Below are 20622 nucleotides of genomic sequence, written 5' to 3'. Positions count from 1 at the left end.
GTCCATCCCACAATCCAAAGTTCCCTGGTGTCACTCACCTGTGTATGAGAAATCAATGCCGCCACCTGTTGCTGTTCCCTTATTATCACCCGACCCCTCCACCGTTACATCTGACATAAGAAGAAACCAAATAAAAAAGAGCAAAAAATTTATTTTATGGAAAACTGATGTACGATACAGCAATTCAAGCGTTTTTCCAAAATTATATAAAAGAGCTTTTGTAATTGTACACAAAATTGTATTTGTAAGTAAAATAACAACGCATATTTTGCATTTTGACTCGGCCATTATATTTTTATTATTTTGTATCATGAATCTAAGATTTGCGAATAGAGGCATATGTTCTTTTTGTTCTATTATGTTTCATTACAAATATCTTTTTTTTTTTTTCTTTTTTTTTTTTTCTTCTTTTTTTTTTTCCACTTTATTCAATTTCTGAAACAAACATTTTAAATCAATCCTCATAACATTCGCCGATTGAACTATGATGTTCTATATAGGCCTACGTAATGGTGAATTTTGGTATGCAACTACATCCGCAGGTATTATGATACAATCATGAAATACTCGGACTAAAATCCAGAATCACAGTGCATGTATTTGATGATATTTGATACGGAAATCACACACTGTTATTGCTTTAGGTTGGTATGAACCCTGGAATTGTGGACACTCATTAGCCATTACTACTAAATTGTTGGTCTAACGTATAACAGAAGTATGGAAAAACTTGGTCGAATCAGATTGATATAGAAATGCTCAGTTTTTGAGAAAATTGTTTATAAATAACATAACACAGATACCTTTTATTTCACATTATACTGTCTGTGAATTCACAAGCTTCGAAGCCAACAGCGAAGTGAAACACATGGGGGTACTGAAATGTGTTTGGTAGGTATTAGTGACGCCTATATTTAAAAAATGTAGGCTCCGGGTCGGAGTTTTAGGACATAATACGGGATCACCAGACCTAAATTGGGGTTTTATTGTGGGTAACATTTCTCACAAAACTTAACTGCTTAACAGTGGAACTCAAATGATAGTTTGGGGGAAATTTAGCAAAAAGTCTTTGAAAACTTCATATGAATTCCCAATGGGGTCTCCAGAATAGATGAAGAGCTTAATAGAGTCTCTTCGGAACGGAAAATGAGTATGAAAAACGGGGATATTTCGGGCGGAAGTACCCCTTCTCGGAAATACCTACCCACACTTCCTGCAACATCAACATAACCGTCCCTTTTGATCCGTATGGTTAAGGTCAGTCCTTCTTCACCAACCCAATACTGAGCCTCTTCGATGAAATAACAGGCTGATGGTACATAAAAGACAGAAACTCAGCAATGAAACAAGAACTAAAGCATAATCTTCAAAGAAAGAGGCGCATCTATCAATTCCCCGCAGATGTAGTGATCTACCATAGCGATAGGTGAAAACAATTTTGAATGTATTGCCCTGCAATATAAGTAAGCTGCATTCATCACCGGTCATGTCTGTCTATGTGTGCTATCATAGATTAAATATCATACCGCTCTTTTCAAAGACATTAACCGTCGGTCCGAGTAAAACGTACACGTGCTCTGCATAATGTGAAATTTCCATAGACACCATGATTTTATTTATTTTTATTTTATTTTATTTTACAAATTCGGCTAAAATACATCGAAAAGCAAAGTAAAATTACGCAATACATACAAAATGAAATAAAAGTAAAATAAATAGACCCAATGGGCTAGCCAGGAAGAGTCAGAAGCATCAAGACACTGTCACCAAAAGGTGTGACTCCTCCAACCCATTGGGGCAATTACATAAAAAGATATACTATTGCACTGTTAAACACATTGTGTGTACATCCACATCACAAGGATGCACCCGCCAGCCACCACACGCGTCTCCCCCCACCTACCAGCCAGGAACAAAAACCAGACCCATGCCACGTGGAGGCCACTCCAAATCATCCCCAAGCCACATTGCCCACATGAAGGAATACAGAAAACATTCCCAAACCAGGCAACCCGGGGACGACCCCAAGCGACCGGGACCCGGGACGAGTCCGGCATCCACCCAAAGCCAACAAATGAAAAGAGACACATGCAGCAGCCGACAAGCCCACCCTCCTGATATGGATGTACACATTATTACAAGATGGAAATCTGCTCAGTGACCCCTACCTATCAGACACATGGATTTACCCCCCCCACTCCCCGGCCCACCTGGACCCAACCAACCCACCCAGCAGCACCCCACGCCCACCCATCAGACCAACACAGGCCATGAAGACGGATAAAGTACGTCACTGAGCATGATAGATCCAGATCTTTTGCCTATTCTTTGATAATCAATGGTGTGATAAGGCAATACATTCAACAATTGTTTTCAAATATCGCTATGGTAATTAATCCTGTTACATAACTACTTTAAAGGTGAATTGACAAATAAAAGAGAAAACCGGGTTTTCGCCACTAAACCTCGTTAATCGAAAAACCTAATTTCTCAATTTATTGAAAACCGGGTAGAGAAACAAACACCTAAAAGCAAAAACACGTTTTTCAACGTGGGGCCTCTGGTTTCACGAATTCCCCTCCCTTTTTGAACAACTATACTCTCTAAATGTACACCGAGTGTAAAGAGTGGAAAAGGGGTGAGAGACTGAAATGGAGGACAACCCCTTTTTGAGTGGAAAAAATCAAAACTACAAAAAGTAGGCTGCTTAGAAAAAAATGTACTCTCTTTCTCTTCGAGTGATTAACAGGTTGTCCCTCTTCTTACATTTAGAGAGTAAAAACGGTACCACTTGTGTGAAAGAACACCTTTATAACTATATAGGCTAAACAAAACGATTTAAGGTTTGATTGGGTTGTTAGTGGGCTATGTATATTCCAGTTGAATCCATACACCCCAGACATTAATTTGTCACACAAGGTGTGTGATTTTCAAATGGGGTTATTTAAATGGGTGTCTCCATTTGAAATCTTCAACCCTGTGTGGGAGATCAAGGTCGTGTCTTCTATTGGGGTGTAGGGATTTCAACGGGAAACCCCAATGTTTGCTTTAGAAATTATTATACAAAATATTGAATGTTTATTCGGTGAAATATGAACTGTCCATATCTCACCTCATGAAATATTCTTACCATTGAACTCATAAGCATTCAATATTAATTTTGTATAATATTTTTGCTGATGGCTTTGACAAATATATGGTATGCCCTTATTCGGTAACTTAGACTGACATCACTCTTCAGACACGTCCGTCAATGGCGTAGTCAAGGGTGAAGCTGGCACAGTAGTACACTGACCCTTGCTCCCCCCTCGCTGTTGGATGCTGACCGCAATGAGGCCTTTTTTGACCATTTTCATTCTGTCCCCTGAAAGCACCTCTCCCGCGCCGTATATAAAAACACATACCTGACTCATCTAGTATGCATACTATTGCGCATCCCCTGTCAATTCCACCAGGATCATCACGAGAGGGTGTCCCGAGAGCAACACCTCCAGAAGCGCCGGTAATACACAGTTCGAATGTTTCTACATCTTCACGTTGGTTATCTGCGTTAATTTGCACGGTGCAATCCGCCCAATCTTCTCCTTGGTTGAAGGTGACCGTTTGTGTGTTAATGGCAACGTAATCAGCCGTCGCACCAGCCGTCGCTGTAACATCGCTCGATGTAATCACTTTGAAGACAGAAATAAGACATTAACTACTAGCAGTCTGACATGACATTGCTGTCGCAGGGCTGTGGTTTCAATCTCTTTGAAAACATAATACAATATTTTTACCATAATCAGCTATATGAATCTATGTCCATTGTCTTGCCTACGGCAGGGCCTACCGGTTAAAAAAACATTCGGCCTATGACGATTGTGTCCCCAATTTTTGCAATTTTTTCCCACTCCAAATACGGACCCATCGCTAATTTTTAACCACAATTGTGGTGCTTTAAAACATAACAAGGCCTTTAACCACTGGCATGGTATAGGCCTGCAACTTACCGACTGTTATTTCGCCGTCACCGTGCTGTTGAAAACCACCACGTCTGAGGCGTATATTAAGGTTAGTTGCAGCTTGTTCTCCCCAAATATATTTAGGTTCTTCGATGTATACCCATGCTAAGTAAAGAAGAAATGATAATTATGAAAAGTATAGTAAATAAATACCATTGGTAATACGTATTGTGAAGAAACCGTATACATATGATGGGTGGAATACCCCCGTAGACATATACCAGGGGTGTAAAACTGAGGGCCACCGAGCCTGGTTCAAATTTCCATTAAAACAGCATATTTCCCAATTTTGAGTTGTATTGCTATGCTCACGCTGTTTTGATATGAAAAGCAAAACGTGTATAGCAATTCCACTTAGGATAATGTGGTTACCACAATTCACCATTCTATTTTTATTTACATCATCTAAACATAAACACCGAATCTGAAAAAGTAGTTCGAAAGTGATTCGCAGCTGGGGCTGTAGTAGTGTTCAAAATCCTGGATATCAGTATTATTTTCCAATAATTTTGGCTATGAAATATCGAGTGAAATAAAAACCCGGGGGCACTCCAACTTTGGAGGTGACCCGTATGTAGGGCTGTTAAGACCCCATTTTTCAGCATCGCTGTCACCCAAAGACCCACATATTTTGGTTCTGTCACCCGAAGACCCCTATGTTTCCATATGATCTGTCACCCAAAGACCCTTACTAGTTCAATTTAAACAGCAACTTTCATTTTTCACTGATTTTGTTATTTGAAGCCATTTAGAACTAGAAATTAATTTGATTTTCGAGGTTTTTGTGGCGCTGTTTCATTTCGGCTTTCACCCAAAGATTCCATTTAAAAAAAGGTCATGTTCTCACCCAATGACCCCATAATTTTTACATTTTGCTCTCACCGAATGCCAAAAATTATGCTCTCACCCAATGACCCCATATTTTTTACAATTTGCTCTCACCGAATGCCCCTTAGTGCGAAAGTGCCAGCCCTACATGTACACCTATATTGAAGTGCCCCCCGGAATAAAGCAAGAATGTTTGTTTATTATCACTGATTGACTGTTGGATTGTTGTCACTAATGAGTTGTTAAAATATTAAGCTGCTTGGGGCAGTAAATAATATTTAGCATGGTTTTAGATATAATTATTTTGTGCACAGCGAAAAATCATAGAACAATAGATAGATAGATAGATAGATAGATTTATTATTATTATCTTTTCACTCATTACATGATACAAGAATAATACATAAGAATAATACATTATAAAAGATATCAGGAATAATACATATAATAAACTATGGAAATGCATAATACAACGATGAGTGAAGGAATTACAGTAAAGGCCCTAAGGCCTGTAGCTCTGTAACCCCTTGATACAGGTATATGGCATTTATTTGACATGGCAGCAGGTTGGTAGACAACAAAAATGCCGAGTCCAACCAACCAGCTGTCATGTCCATCAATGACATATCCTATGTTAACATTTAAGGAAAAACAAAGAAAAACAAAATGCACATATCAAAAACTAATTATTGAAAGTAAATTAATGAAATTAGTGAACAAAATATTGGTGAGGTACACATGATTGAAAGACTAAGAATAGCTTTGCATAAGATGATGTTTATACTTTTTCCGGAATTGCCTCACTGATGACGAGCACTTGATATCAGTATCAATAGCATTCCAAAGCTTTATACCTGCATATTTAATAGATTTCTCACAAAAGACTTTCTTGACTCGAGGTAAGACGAGATTGTTTCTATATCTAGTGTTTATAGCGTGAATTTCAGAGTGCTTTGTAAAAAGGTCGTCAAAAACATTGGGTAATAAGCAATTTGTATGTTTATACATGAATGTCCCAAGCTCTAGAGCGTACATATCTTTGATGCTTAAGGGGAGACGAGGTATTGTTGGTCGAAGCAACCGAAAAAAAATCGATTTTCATTATCAAAATCAATATATTATTGAAAAATAACACTTTGATCTTTTGCAAAAGTTTATTCTACAAATCATATACTTTATAACTTGCTTAATTTATTGCTGCTAATGAGTTATCCACGTTTTACAAAAGTGTTGTTGTTTCAGCCCTTTTTACAACATAACTCAAGAACCACAGGACCTACAAAAGTATATCTATGATATTTATATTCTTCTACAAGTTCGCTATGAATTGAGCAATGCAATTTTTGCCAAAGCTCATTACCATTCGCAAGATGCTGTAAACTACCAAATCGCAACAGTTTAAAGTTGTTGCTAACCTTAAAGTATTATATTTAAGTAACAGAGGATTAGTTTTAGATTTGTAATTACTGTTACTAATAATACGCAATGCTCTTTTTTGAATTTTAAACAGATTATGAATATATGAAGAGCAGGCACATCCCCATGCTAAAATACTATAATTCATGTACGGCAAGACTAACGAACAATATAATGTATACAAAGCTTCACTGGGTAGAAAATGTTTAACTCTGTTAATAACGCCGACATTTCGAGAACAAGTTTTAATGACATTTACAATATGCTCCTTCCAAGTAAGATTTTGATCAATTTGAAGGCCTAGAAACTTTGTGCTGGTGATTCTTTCAAGAGGAGTGACTTCACTTTCATTTGAGTCAAGACAAAGATGTAGAGTATAGTCAGAGCATGTATTTTTACCACTGCCAAGTAACATGTAGTTGGTTTTTTGGCGTTTACAGATAGTTTGTTTACTTTAAACCATCTGTCTATATGAGTAAGCTCTTTATTCATTACTGTTTCTACCTCCTCAAGTTGGCTGTGTGAGAAAAACAAGTTAGTATCATCTGCAAAGGATATAACATCGAGAGAATTTGTAACGAGATGGATATCATTAACATACAGAATAAAGAGCAGTGGCCCCAATATTGACCCCTGAGGCACGCCACAAGTGATATTTTTGCTCTCTGATGAAACACCATTGTAAGTTACAAACTGTTTTCTGTTACACAGATAGTCTTTGAACCAGTCATAACATACACCTCTAAAGCCATAATGGTATAGTTTACTAAGAAGTATTGAGTGATCAATTGTATCGAACGCTTTCGATAAATCCAGGAAGATACCAGCAGTAAATTTGTTTTCATTTACTGCGTCCGTAATTTTATTCACCAAATCTATCACTGCCATATATGTACTGTGGTTCTTTCTAAAACCATATTGGCGCTTATACAAAATGCTATGTGTATCTAAGTATGATACAGATCTGTTGGTCTGTTGGTCTGTAATAGAACTCACGTATTTTAGTGTTTCGTGTTTTAGTGTTTCGTGTAATAGTCTCGCGGAGCATCTGCTTTGTCTTCTTTGTCAGTCGTTTATTTTTGAAACTTGCTGGTCACGGCTACCGCGTGACTCTAATACATACATTATGTATTATCTAAATTTATTTCAGGTAAGACATTAAAGATTCTGGGCAATATAGACATCTTTGCATTTCATTTGAAAACGATTATTACATTTGCATTTAAGGGAAGGGGTATGAACGTTTGGACAGTATTTATTGTGGGACATTAGAGCACATCATACATATCGAATTGCATTCTGAATACGAAGAATGGCCTTCTGATATCAAATAATTTTGATTTTTGAAATTCGCAATGTAATACACATTTTATGGCAAATCATTAAAATTGATATTTTTGATATTTATCAGTACTCAAAGTAAACTTTATAAATCTGATGATTTCTACCTAAAGTGTATGTAGGTGGGATGAAAAGCCGACGATCAATTGAAAAATTTGACCTTTTGTATTGAAGATATGGATTTTTCCCCAAACACCAAAAAAAATTAGGTCTTTTTGGGAAAAAAATCCATATCTTCAATATGAAAGGTCAAAATTTTCAATTGATCGTCGGCTTTTCCTCCCAGCTACATACACTTTAAGACTATATCCCGTGACTATATCATTAAATTTATAAAATTTACTTCGAGGACTATTATATCGCCAAAATGTGAAAAATATCAAATTTTAATAATTTGTCATAAAATTTGTATTATATCGTGAATTTCATAAAATGAAAATTATTTGATATCAGAAAGACATTCTTCGTATTCTTTTTAGTATTTTTACTTTAGTATTTTAAGATGGATACCAAGACGGTGGGTGCCGCTGTTATAAAAGCGTTTTCCAAATAAATAAATAAAATAAAATAAAATATAGCAAATCACTCACACTGTTACTGTCCCGCAATATTGTATTTAGTCATATTTTAGCGCTTTTTGATGAAATTTTCCTTTTTCATACATTTTGGCACTTTTAATCATATATACCAGCAACGCATGCGCATATTTACATTTTTATTGTAACAATTTCTATTGTCCTGAATATAACCTCTCACACCATACCAATAATCATATTTGTTTTTGTTTCATTTTGGAGATAATTTTGATTAATGTGTCTACCTTGAGTGCTCGTCTCTTATGATTTTCACAGCATTTTTGGTTGTTGTTAAGGCCTATTTTTGATGCCTTTAAAAGACGGTCCTTTTCTTCATCTGTTAATGGATACATTTCTTCTCTCGCAATTATCAAGTGAATATACTTAGATTACCTCATACCAAAAACAAAGCTTGTAAACTGCTTTGGTTATTACTTCTGCTACTTTTAATTACACGTTCCTTAACTACAAATCAAATTTCCCGCCGATGTTGACAATAATGTCAGTGCATATATAGCAGTGACTTTATGCAAATGAGGTTACGTAATTTAAGGTACTCTAATAGAAACTTTTTATGTGTTTTGAAAGACAAAGGTACAAACTTGTATTTATGATAAGTAACTGTCATCAAAGTCATGCTTCAGCAGAGATATATAGTAGTTGTGAGGACTTATTGACCAACCCTCGTATATGGCCCACTGCTGAAATCAACATCACTTCCGAGGATACGTCGCGTCGTTATCAACCAAGTTTCGCGGGAAAAGCAGTGGACCAGGACATCTGCGATCAAGTCATCAGACATGTCAGACACTATGGCAAAAGCTCAGTTCCGTGAGTAATACATTTTAGATTTGGCTAACAAAATTACCCAGTTTATGATCTCAACAATCCTACCAAATGAATCTCTTTGCTGAGAGGGTTATAAAAGTTATGTTTATTTTGAAAGGCGGACCACATTAACTCTGGGCCCCCTAAAAATGTGGGATTTTCAATAAATTTCATATTCGTGAGGGCGCTGTTCAAATTTTAAATGACTTGTGATCTTAATTTTCTATATATGCATTATAGTTGTCCTATATTTGGCAATCGTAACTACAAAAACAATTTTAATTAAATCTGGCAAGAAATGTGAATTTAGGGGGTCTAGATTTTAAAAATCACATAATTAATGACCCCGTGACACGACGCGCAATCACGGATACTTTCAATTTTTACTTTTTTATTCTAGTTTTAGCCTTATTTGTACTTTTGAAAGTTTTATTATAAAAAGTAACTTACGTGTACGGTCAATTACACAAACTTCGGCCTGGATAACATCGTCTGCTAGGTCCATACCATCAGCTGTCACACACGTGGTTTCATCTATCTGAAACAAGTAGCATTCTACACCTTCCCATGCGATATTATCTGCAGTGCCGGAAATAGTACTTGTTTCCGTGAGTTCGTCCTCGGCAAAATCAAAATCGTCGCCAAATGAAGCATCAACGTTTGCACCGGCGTCTACCCATTCAAATGCTATGGTGAAAATTCAGTAAGAGCAATAATTGCAATATTCAGTTATTCAAAATATTAACGCCATGTTTATTTATTTTTTAAATGGGCATTCACCTGTCGTAATGGAGTATTAATTATGTCTTTAAAGGTTGGTCTTAACCTTGCAATTATGGAAACTTTTGAGCATCATAACTGTTAAATTGTTGGTCTAAAGTATATAAAAGTATACATATTTAGAATGGCAAAGACTTGATAAATTCATCTATGACGTCAAATTTTTGCAAAAAGTTTTGAGAAAATAAAACAACGGGTTTTTTGGCCTAAATTTTTTCGGACCATATAACAAAAAAATTCTTGAGTAAAAATGTTATTAAGTTTTAAAAACTAGATCAAAATATCTAGGACCCGTTCTTAAATTTTTTTGAATTTTGACCAACTTTTGCACCAAAAATGGTCAAAAAATGCTAAATTTTGGCCTGATTTTCCCCCAAATGTCAAATATTTTTCTTTTTTTCTTTCTTTCCTTCCTTCCTTCCCTTACCTGCATCATCGCATGTGTCCGTTACATCTCGTAACATGGTGATGGTTACGGTACCCCCTTCAGGTACAAAATACTGCTCGTCATGAATCCAGTAACCTGTGGAAAAATTAATTATCAATGTCTATTGTTATAGGCTACATTTTAGAATTTTTCTTTGTTTTAAATAATATGGGTCAAAAATGATATAAAAATACCTTTTTTCAATTTTGACCAAAATATTGGATATTTTAAGGTCTTAATTCAAATATTTGAAAAATCATTATCTAGTTTTGTATCTTTAGAACATAAATATGCAGTTTTCATCGATTTGATGATTTAAGGTAAATTGTTGTGGTTGACAAAGGAAAATGGCATGGAAAATCAAATTTGGCACTTTTCTCATCATCTGCTTTTCTCATCATCTTATTTAAGAAAAAACTCTGCTGTGGTAGTTGGATTCCTTGCATCATATCCGTTCTGAAAGAGGTACACTCTTAAAACGATCTTTAAATAGAAACTTTTCAAATTTGATAGAGGAAACTATTCAGATGGGGATATAATAGATTTCTCTTCAAAGTGAGCAGATTTCTTTTCAAAATAAAATCGGATATTCTAATCAAAATGACAAGGAACTCATCAAATTTGATAAGATTACCTTGTCATTTAAAAAATTGAATAGGTTCTTGTTAAAAATTGAATAGGCTCTTATCAAAAATGACTTTAAAATGAAATTTTAGTAGTTTGTCTTGTCCAGAGAAGGGCAACTAAATTCATTTTAGATTATCCCGAGGCTGATTTCGAAGAAAGTTGAACAGAGCTAACTCTTCTTCCATTAGGTTTTAGAAGAGTATTATGGATTTACCCTCTCCTGGAATTAGCTCACACTTTTGGGAGGTACATAGGGGCTCATTTACAGGATGTACTTATACAGAATAACACTTGCTTATTGAGCTTTTAAAAGTATTGCTATTATGGGGTTGTTTTTAAGGCGAGTGGGTCTTTCTAAAATTGCAGTCTGTGTACTTCTTAATATTAATTTAAAATAAACATTCGTAGAAGACAAAAAAGGGTGTATGTTCCCATTATTAATGGCCTTGTTAGATCGTCAGGAACATGATGGGTGGTCATCCGAGGTCAACTGATTATAGAATGTCAGATTGTCGTGAAACTTGGTGGATGTGATAACAATTGAGTGCCAGAAAATTCAAGGTCATGCTATAGTCAATTGAGTATAGATTTTTGGATTTTCACCAAATTTGGTGCATGTATGTCTATTAAATTTTAATCAACATGATGGGTGTAAGTGCGAACAGCGTTCAAGGTCAGGTCACGGTCATCCGTGGTCAACTGAGTCTAGATTGTCAGATTGTCGTGAAAAGTGGTGGATGTAATCACAATTAAGCACCGAAAACATTCAAGGTCATATCAATAACAGGAGCGGGGGCGTTAGAGTTAATCTGTCACATGGTTGGGATCGGTCATCAAGCAACTTCCTCATCGATTGACCTCGGACGACCCTAAATCATCCACCCAGCTGAAGGCCAAAGGTTTTGGCCGAAACGTCGGTGATTCCATCTGACCAAAAAGTTAGTTTTTCTGGTCGACCAGATTTAATTATCTACTAACATATCAATAATGCCTGGAAAAAGGAGGAAGTCTTTTTTATTTTATTTTTCTGAGGGTAGGCCCCCTCTAATCATCACAAATCTCCCAAAAGTGTTTCTTGTATTAATAGTATTAAGTCTAGACATATTTTTTGAAAAGTTATACGCCTAAATGAATATCAAAAAATACAAATATAATTAAAGAAACTTTTAAAAAAGGAAGCGGGAGGGGACGTGAAACGCTTTTTATATGGCCTTATATGGTCAACAAATGGCCATGTTTGCCATCTGTCCCAATTGATGAACACCGGGTGCATCGAACATAGGCAAAACCTTTTTCCGATTCGTGTCCGATGAAGTTTTTTACGATAGGTCGTATATCACAAATCATGCATTGCTTTAATTTTAATCCTTGTGATCAACTAGTAATTTTGTATGTCTTCCAACAACATCTGGTCATTTTCAATTTCTTTACCCCATTATGACCTTTCGTGACCTATAGCGGTCACCAAAGGTCCGATCCAACATGGCTCTACATCTAAAATCGACATCGGGGTTATTATACTTCATGAGTGGAAACTTTTACGCTTCTAACAGAAAGTGCACAATGGTGCCAGTCAGATTGTGAGTTTAGCAGCAACTGCATGTACTATTGATAATTGTTGATAATGACTTAATCAGTAGGCGCACGTCTTTTTATACATTTCCATACATTTGGCTATATGTGGGCACAGGTTAGGATTTCGACGTTGTATCAACGTTGATACAACGTCGAAATCTAACCTAACCAGATTTCAACCTGATTTCAACCTAGAGATTGGTTGAAATCAGGTTGAAATTTCAACGTCGATACAACGTTGAAATTTCAACCTGATTTCAACCAACTTTCAATGCAAAAATTAAGAAGGTTGAAATCAGGTTGAACTTCAACGTTGATACAACGTTGAAATTTCAACCTGATTTCAACCAATGTTTCAACGCACAACTTAATGGCCTTTTTAATACATAAAATATTATTAGGACGAAATAGGCCTATGCTTAGTATATTAACATGATTAAAGTAAATTATATCCATGCCGCATGATCTCCCGATTTATACCGTACTTCCGTTTCTCTTCTTCAAAAGTGGCCCGCCGCGGCGTTCACTACCTCCAACAAGCATGTAATGACTTACGCGAAAACACCGGGTGGTACGGGGTATGCTATACGGCCCCGTCGCCGCTCAATTGGCGGGCTGATGTTGATATGGGAATTCCTACAACTTGGTGGAAGCTGGTGCGACAAACACTTGTTAGGGGATGCAAAAAAAGGGGGGTGCTTAAAAGTTTTGACCCTTCCAGGGGGGTGGCCTTGAAAAAAAATAAACTAAACATTTTCCTGTGAAAATTGAGTTTACATGATTTTCGATGGGATTTTTATGTCAAAAAGGGACCCTGAACTATTTGAGAACTGATAATTTTTTTTGCATCAGACCCCCTAACAAGTGTTTTTGAACGGTCCCTAATAGGCCTATTGTTATTTCGCATAATCTTTTAACCATTTGACTAACCCGTGATATCGCCCCGGGTAATGCCCCGGGTATCGCCGCCGGCGTCAGAGGTGCAGAGGTCGGCACCCATACGCGGGAGGCAACCGGGTGTGGAGTGAGTGGGCCGTACGCAGCGGTCATGTAGTCGGGCCCCTAGCCCCTGGCTGGATGGAGCCGGCTGCATCATAGGCCTCTATGTTGTCGATCATAGTCGGCGAAAGCAGGGGAGGGGGAACGCACTCTCTCAATTTTTTCATGGGACGGCAAGTGTTTATAGGTAGGCCTATACACGCACGTTTGGCAAGCTATTGTAGGTGGGTGCGTACGCTCGCGCACATCTACACACACGCGTTCGCAAGTGTTGGTGAGTACGCACACGGGTTCGTAAATGTTTGCGAGTACCCACTCACGTTTGCAAGTTTTCATGCGTACGCTTGCGAACATTGCCGGTATGCACACACGTTCGCAAGTGTTTGCAAGTACGCATGCGCGTGCACAAGTGTTTGCAAGTACGCATGCGCAATCTCAAGTGATTATATGATATTGCGGTTTATGGGTACGCATGCACATGCTCAAGTCTTATGGGTACGCACATGCGTTCGCGAGTTATTGCGGGTACGCACGCGCGTACACAAGTACGGTACTTGCAAGTACAAACGTACGTTCGCAAGTGTTTAATGGGCACGCATTTGGCATGCGAGTTCGCAAGTGTTCGCAAGTGTTTTCGTGTTTGCATGTGCGTTCGCAAGTGTTTATGAGTACTCGCGTGCGTGCGCAGGTTATTTGCATGTGCGCATGCCCATTCGCAAATGTTTGCGAGTACGTAAACACGTTCGCAAGTATTTGAAAGTACGCACACGTGTGCGCAAGTGTTTGCATGTACACACTCGTTCGCAAGTGTTTATGCGTACGCATGCACGTTCGTAAGTGTTTGCAAGTACGCAAGCGTGTGCGCAAGTGTTTATGGGTACGCACGCACATCTGCAAGTGTTTATGGATACGCACCTGCGTTCAAAAGTTATTTCGGGTACGCACGTGCGTGCGCAGGTGTTTGCAAGTACATATCGCTTTCGCCCAACACTACGGGATATTGCCCAATGTACAGAAAGTAAATCATGTAAATGGAGTTACACACGTACGAGTGACGTACATGAACTTGAGGCCTAAATTTGCAAATAAAACAGGTTAGTAAACATTTAAATTTTCTTTAAAAGTCTACTGGAATTTTGGACATATTGCAGCATGTATATTTCAACTTGTTTTTTCCATTTTGTATCATCAGGATATGTTAAAATAGTTAAGCTTACTAAGCAGTTAAGATACATGCCTGTTGTTCATGTTGTTCGAGCATATTCTCTAACGCAATGCGAGGGTATCCGTGAGCAAATTCGTTGCTAGTGTTTTTCGAGCAACATGCCTGCTGCATGCTGTATACTATATACGATGAATGCACCATTAGACAGACACAATACAGTCATGACAGTGCCTTGACTTGTACTTTGTAGAAGACTCGGTCAGTTTGGAATATTTGCTGGGGCAATGCAAATGTAATTAACAAACTAGGCATGCTAGGCCCCTAGCCCTAGTCATATCGTACAGTAAAAGGTCTTGCTTGGACTGGTACTGCTGGGAGCATAGATAGGTGAACCCTAGGCCCTAGACTACGTCCTAGTCATGTTCATGTCATGTGCATGTGCATGATGTGCTAGGTCGTGTATTAAATGATTTTATATTTAGACATTACGTTACCGAGAAGAGACACTAGGTTGTAACTCCGTCAAGTTTTTAATGATTTTAAAACATAAATTTCAATGTCAATGACAATGATTTATGAAGAAAAAGATACAGGGCCCAGGGACCTATAAATATGGCTAGGCGTATTAGTAGTACCAGTAATATTTAGTTAGTAATGTTAGGGCTACCCTTACGAAAATGCAGGCAAAAAAATATGTGTGCAGAAGCGTGCTGCACGCTTAAATAAGTGTGCAAAAGTGTGCAGAAGCGAGCAAGAGCGTGTTCATGTGTGCGAACTAGCCATGTGCGTGCAGGCAATGCACACAAGTATCAATTGCACACATATTTGCACACATAATAAACTGTGCGCTGCACGCAACTTGCACATTATTCCCTGCACGCACTTTAAAGTGTGCAGTGCACGCATTTGCACACCTAATATTCTCTGCACGCAAACTTGATGCGTGCACTGCACGCATAAATGCAGGAAGCAGCAGTGCAGTATGGGATGTCAGAGGTCACCAACTGCCAAGAATCACAGAAGTGCTGGCTCCTCAGAAGCTCCTAATAACTTTGAAAATTTATAAGTTTTAAGTGTATTTTAGGGGTTTTCATCATTGTCTTGTTGATGTTGAGCATATCAAGAATTGTCTCTGCAAGCAAAATCGAATTGCGTAAGTTTCAAAAGTCTGTTTTTTATGATTATTTTTCCCCAGGAAACCATAGTCTAAGTATAGTTGTTGAATTCAGCAGACATGCATGAAGTGTAAATACCTGTATATTATGCGTGCAGCTCCTGCAAGCGTGCAGCACCTGCACGCGTGCATGCAGCTCCTGCAAGCGTGCAGCACCTGCACGCATGCAGTCCTGCATGCTATAAAAGCGTGCAGACTGCACCGTGCATGCATGTGCATGCGTGTTTTTTTCCAAAACACGCATGCAGCTCCTGCACGCATGCTGCTCCTGCAAGCGTGCAGCTCCTGCAAACGTGCAGCTCCTGCACGCGTGCATGCAGCTCCTGCAAGCGTGCAGCACCTGCACGCATGCAGCCCTGCATGCTATAAAAGCGTGCAGACCGTGCACCGTGCATGCATGTGCATGCGTGTTTTTTTCCAAAAACACGCATGCGCACGCTTCATATGCACATGTGCGACATGTGTGCGCATTCATGCTGCACGCTTGCAAAAAAAGCGTGTCATTTTCGTAAGGGTAGGCTAGTGGAATTTGTTGAATAAAGTTCTTTTCAAATAAATAGGGCTTTGGACTCGGATAGCGACGTTTTCACGTAGGCCCCCTATTTTGTGTGGGACCTGAGAGCACATCAGACATATCTAATTGCATTTTGAATACGAGGAATGTCCTTCTAATAATATCAAATAATTTTTATTTTGTGAATTCGATATACTATTTTTTTTTTAATGTATAATATTTATGGCAAATGATTATCATTAAAATTGATATTTTGAAACAGTCCTCGAAGTAAATTATATAAATCTAATGATATGTGGGGAAAATCTACATCTTCAATATGAAAGGTCAAAACTTTCAATTGATGGTCGGCTTTTCATCCATCCCAGGTAGGCCTACATAGGCCTACACTTAAATTAGGATTTCGTGATCCTATCATCCTCTTTTTATGATATTTATCAATAGTTAATAATCCACGAAAAAAGCGTATTCCCAAAATTTCAGTTGATTCCGATTTTGCGTTAGCGAGTTATGCATGATTATGTGTAGGCCCTATAATATACTACTACTAGTCTATATAGGCCATTGTTGTAATTTCGTTCTGGACATACCAGAACCAAATTTAAATTTGACGATATTTTTGCTAAACAAATTAATCTGCAAGAAAATTTTGGTACATAAACAGTATGTAGCCAGAGGTTTCCAGTGGTTTAAAAATCTCAGGCTTTGGATCACGAAATGCCCTTTTAAGTACATGTCATTTGATTTATTAAGTTTACTTTGAGGACTGTTAAATGTCAAAAGTTGCAATTTTTAATAATTTGCCCTAAACTTTTTTATTGTATCGCGAATTTCAAAAAATCGAATTTATAAATATCAGAAGGACATCCCCGTATTCAAAATTTTCGATATGTCTGATGTGCTTTCAGGTCCCACAAAAAATCTGTGCAAAGGTATATAGAGCCATTTGAACAGAGGCCATTTTGAATACAAAGTGTAGGGAAATTTATTAGTATTGTGCACGCACCCGGAAGAAGACCTTAAAAACCTATTCTATATGGCCTATATTACTGAGATGTCAAACAGGTTTTACCGGCCGGATTGACCCCGGTTCCTAAGCTAAAGACGTTTAGAATTTTTAACTTTTTCACGTAATCTCTGTATTAATAAGGACTGACCTTTCATTTGAGCTTCAATTTTGGGGAACTTTACAGATTCAGTTTTTTATTAAAAAAATGTTGAAAGGCGACGCCGCTATTTCAACGGCAAAACTAGCATTAAAACTTGTTCCGTTAGCAGTAATTCGGTCAGGGCCTACTTTTCTTGTGAAATCGATTTGTATAATTTCATATCTATTTTAGTCATTAATAGGTTAGCATCTTTCATTTAAATCAGAACATGCCGACCTCACGAAGAACATGGTCCCTAAGGACACCACATTGTCTCCAATATAGCCATATACTTTTAACCGGAACTCATCACAATTGCACCTTTCGCGCAGTGATTTGGTGTAATGCGCCCTTAGTCTGACTTGCCATTCAATGTAAATCAGCTCAGCGAACTCAGTTTTTTTTTTAAACATGTATAGAAACTAGAGCAAAAATAAGCTACAATTTCCCTCTTTTTGGTCCGAAGAATGGCCCTAAGAAATGTACAGCAGAATGACCCTATAAACAGTCAGGAGTAACTGGTCTACCTTCAGTAGGGCTATCTTACAACTTACATTACGCATATTTAATCATACTGCATATCTATGTCAAATATAATGTTTCTGTGTAAATTATGGAAATAGTTGTGTTTTTATTTTAAATGATAATCCCTAAATTGTTATTTTTGTCGTTACAGCTGACGTGTCGTTGCGCCACATGATAAAGGAATCAAAACAAGATCAGTGAAGATTGGCCATGCAATAGACAGACTATAGTCCATGACAATGTACAATGTATAAAGCATCAAGAAAATTGACTTAACATCAGAAAGGTTAGATGCAGCCAAAGATTTCGGATGAACTGGCCACTTGAGAGAGCCGTAATTTTAAAACAATGGCATGGAGCAACTCCTAGATCAACCCTCCTTCTTCCTGCAAATTCTGCCTTTGGGTCCATCATAGAGCAGACGTACTACTCATCAGTTCAAGTTCTAACCTTGTTAGTCATGAAGGGTCAAAGGGTCCTTCATTCCATCTAAATCCCGCAGATGGAATGCACTCCCGCCTCAAATTCCAGGAATTGTGAAACGGACCAGCTTCAAAACGGAGGTTAACAACTATCTAGGCGCCAACCCATCAGCTTAATGATAACAGCTGTTATTGCCTTGATATGTGTCTTAACATACAAAGAAAGAAGGTGAACAACTACAACTAAGCAAGCAATACAGATTCTGGTCTAGATTTTCTTGATATTGGTAGTGATGACATCATCAATGCGAAATAAGCCTACTGATAGGGTTGACGTTTTCGATGCTTATCTCCTTCAGCTAAAACTGAGCACGACAAGGATCCTTTGAACATGTGTTGAAGGGTGCAAGCGCAGAACAGTTCCAAAACTATTGATTACATTCTCTGTATGATCTGATCATCAGTCTAAGAAAGTTAGTGTGAAGTTCTTCCATGAGAAAAATAAAAGTATTTAGTTGTATAATCTGTCAACAATTTCCAGTTTAGTTAGCGTATCAAAAGTCAAGACTTAGAAACCATATGTTAAAGATACCTTGCATGGTATCAGAAGTTTTAAGTAAGTTGTAACGTGAAAAGAAGATTTTTACGCGTTTTCTTCAAGTTAGTATTGAATGGATATTCCAAATGCGCAAGCCAGGGAAACCCCTTATTAACATTAAATACGAGGTTCATTCAAAAAGTTCTACCTCCATCGTCACCTCTCTATCTTACGTATCAGGCAATTGAAATTAAACATCCCAGCAAACACAAAATGTTTTTGAGATCATTCGCAAAAGGTTATAAAAGGTTGTCAGAAAACGTTTAAATGTCGGGTTATATTAAGGTTATAAAACGTTTTCATAACATTAAAAACATTTTTGATAATCTTCTGCCCAGCAAACACAAAATGTATTACAGAAACGTATGTCGGGTTATATAAAGGGTATAAAAACGTCTTAATAACATTCCAAAAACATTTTTGAAAACTTGATACAAAACATTCTGAACAGAATGTTATTTTGGGGTTGAAAAAATATTTTGCGAAAAATGTTTGCCTAAAATATTTGCAGTAACGTTTTAAAAACGTTTTCATGACATTTATATAACCCGACATTTAAATGTTATTAAAACGTTTTGAAAAAAAAACCATTTAAGAACATTTCTGTGTTTGCTGGATGCAAATATTTTAACATAATTAGTTAAGTGTTGACAAAATATTTGGCAAAAATGTTTGCGTTGATAGTTTACAATAGCATTTTGAAAACATTGGTAAAATATTGTTGTAGTGTGTTTTTTATACAAAACGTTTTAAAACGTTTTCATGATCTTTATATAACCCGACATTTTGATGTTATAAATACGTTTTTACCTAAGCCAAAAGCCAAAATATAACTTATCTAAAACGTTTTTTAAACGTTTTTGTGTTTGCTGGGATGATTATACCCTTACATCTTGGCTACAAAATAAAAGTTATTAAATGTAATGTTTGGTTTTTAAGATGTGTTTGTTGAAGCGAATACAGATTTGGTGCGCCGGAAACGGTCTGAAAAAAAAGGCAAGTTTGATTTAAAAGGTGGCCTACATCTATGTGGAAGTCATTACAGATTTATTTCTGAAAATAATTAAATTGCTGTATTTTTGTTCAAATACTTTAATCAATATCTAATGCTTGCATGTAGTGCAATTTAACTGGGTATCGTGTATTTTGCACCCTCAATTCAGCATGATCAGTGCTTTAATTAGAGCCTATGTGCGCTGATAAATTTGGCGGCCATTTAGGATTTGAAGGTTAAAAGTAGGTCCAATCATCAAATTGAGGCTTATTACGGTAAACTGATATGAAAAGGTGAGAAATTAGCACAAGGTTGCAGGTTTACTCAGTGGTGGCCATCTTGAAAAAACAAATTGGTCAAAAATTTGATTTTTGGTCAAAATGAGATTTTTGGTCAAAAATGAGATTTTTAGTCAAAAATGAGATTTTTGGTCAAAAAGATTTTTGGTCAAAAATGAGATTTTTGGTCAAAAAGTAGATTTTTGGTCAAAAAGTAGATTTTTGGTCAAAATGAGATTTTTGGTCAAAAATGAGATTTTTGGTCAAAGTGAGATTTTTGGTCAAAAATGAGATTTTTGGTCAAAATGAAAAATGATTTTTGGTCAAAATGAGATTTTTGGTCAAAATGAGATTTTTGGTCAAATATGAGATTTTTGGTCAAAATTGTGAATTTTTGTCAAAAATGT

General features: G+C 37.1%; 1 protein-coding gene across 1 annotated transcript in view; it reads right to left on the bottom strand.

Annotated features, from left to right (window-relative positions):
• The window catches only part of LOC140172717 (uncharacterized), a 110200-nt gene that overhangs the window by 72311 nt on the left and 17267 nt on the right, over positions 1-20622 (bottom strand). Inside the window, exons 6-11 of the mRNA XM_072195849.1 lie at positions 10197-10292; positions 9440-9676; positions 3990-4106; positions 3405-3671; positions 1205-1309; positions 39-110 (exon numbers count right to left, since the gene is read on the bottom strand). Of these exons, the coding sequence (XP_072051950.1) occupies positions 39-110; positions 1205-1309; positions 3405-3671; positions 3990-4106; positions 9440-9676; positions 10197-10292 (894 nt within the window). The remainder of the gene's footprint in view (positions 1-38; positions 111-1204; positions 1310-3404; positions 3672-3989; positions 4107-9439; positions 9677-10196; positions 10293-20622) is intronic.

Source organism: Amphiura filiformis, chromosome 16, assembly GCF_039555335.1.
Source record: "Amphiura filiformis chromosome 16, Afil_fr2py, whole genome shotgun sequence".
Classification (NCBI taxonomy): domain Eukaryota; kingdom Metazoa; phylum Echinodermata; class Ophiuroidea; order Amphilepidida; family Amphiuridae; genus Amphiura; species Amphiura filiformis.
The sequence above is the reverse complement of the archived record's forward strand: the minus strand, read 5'-3'. Positions and strand labels throughout refer to the sequence as shown.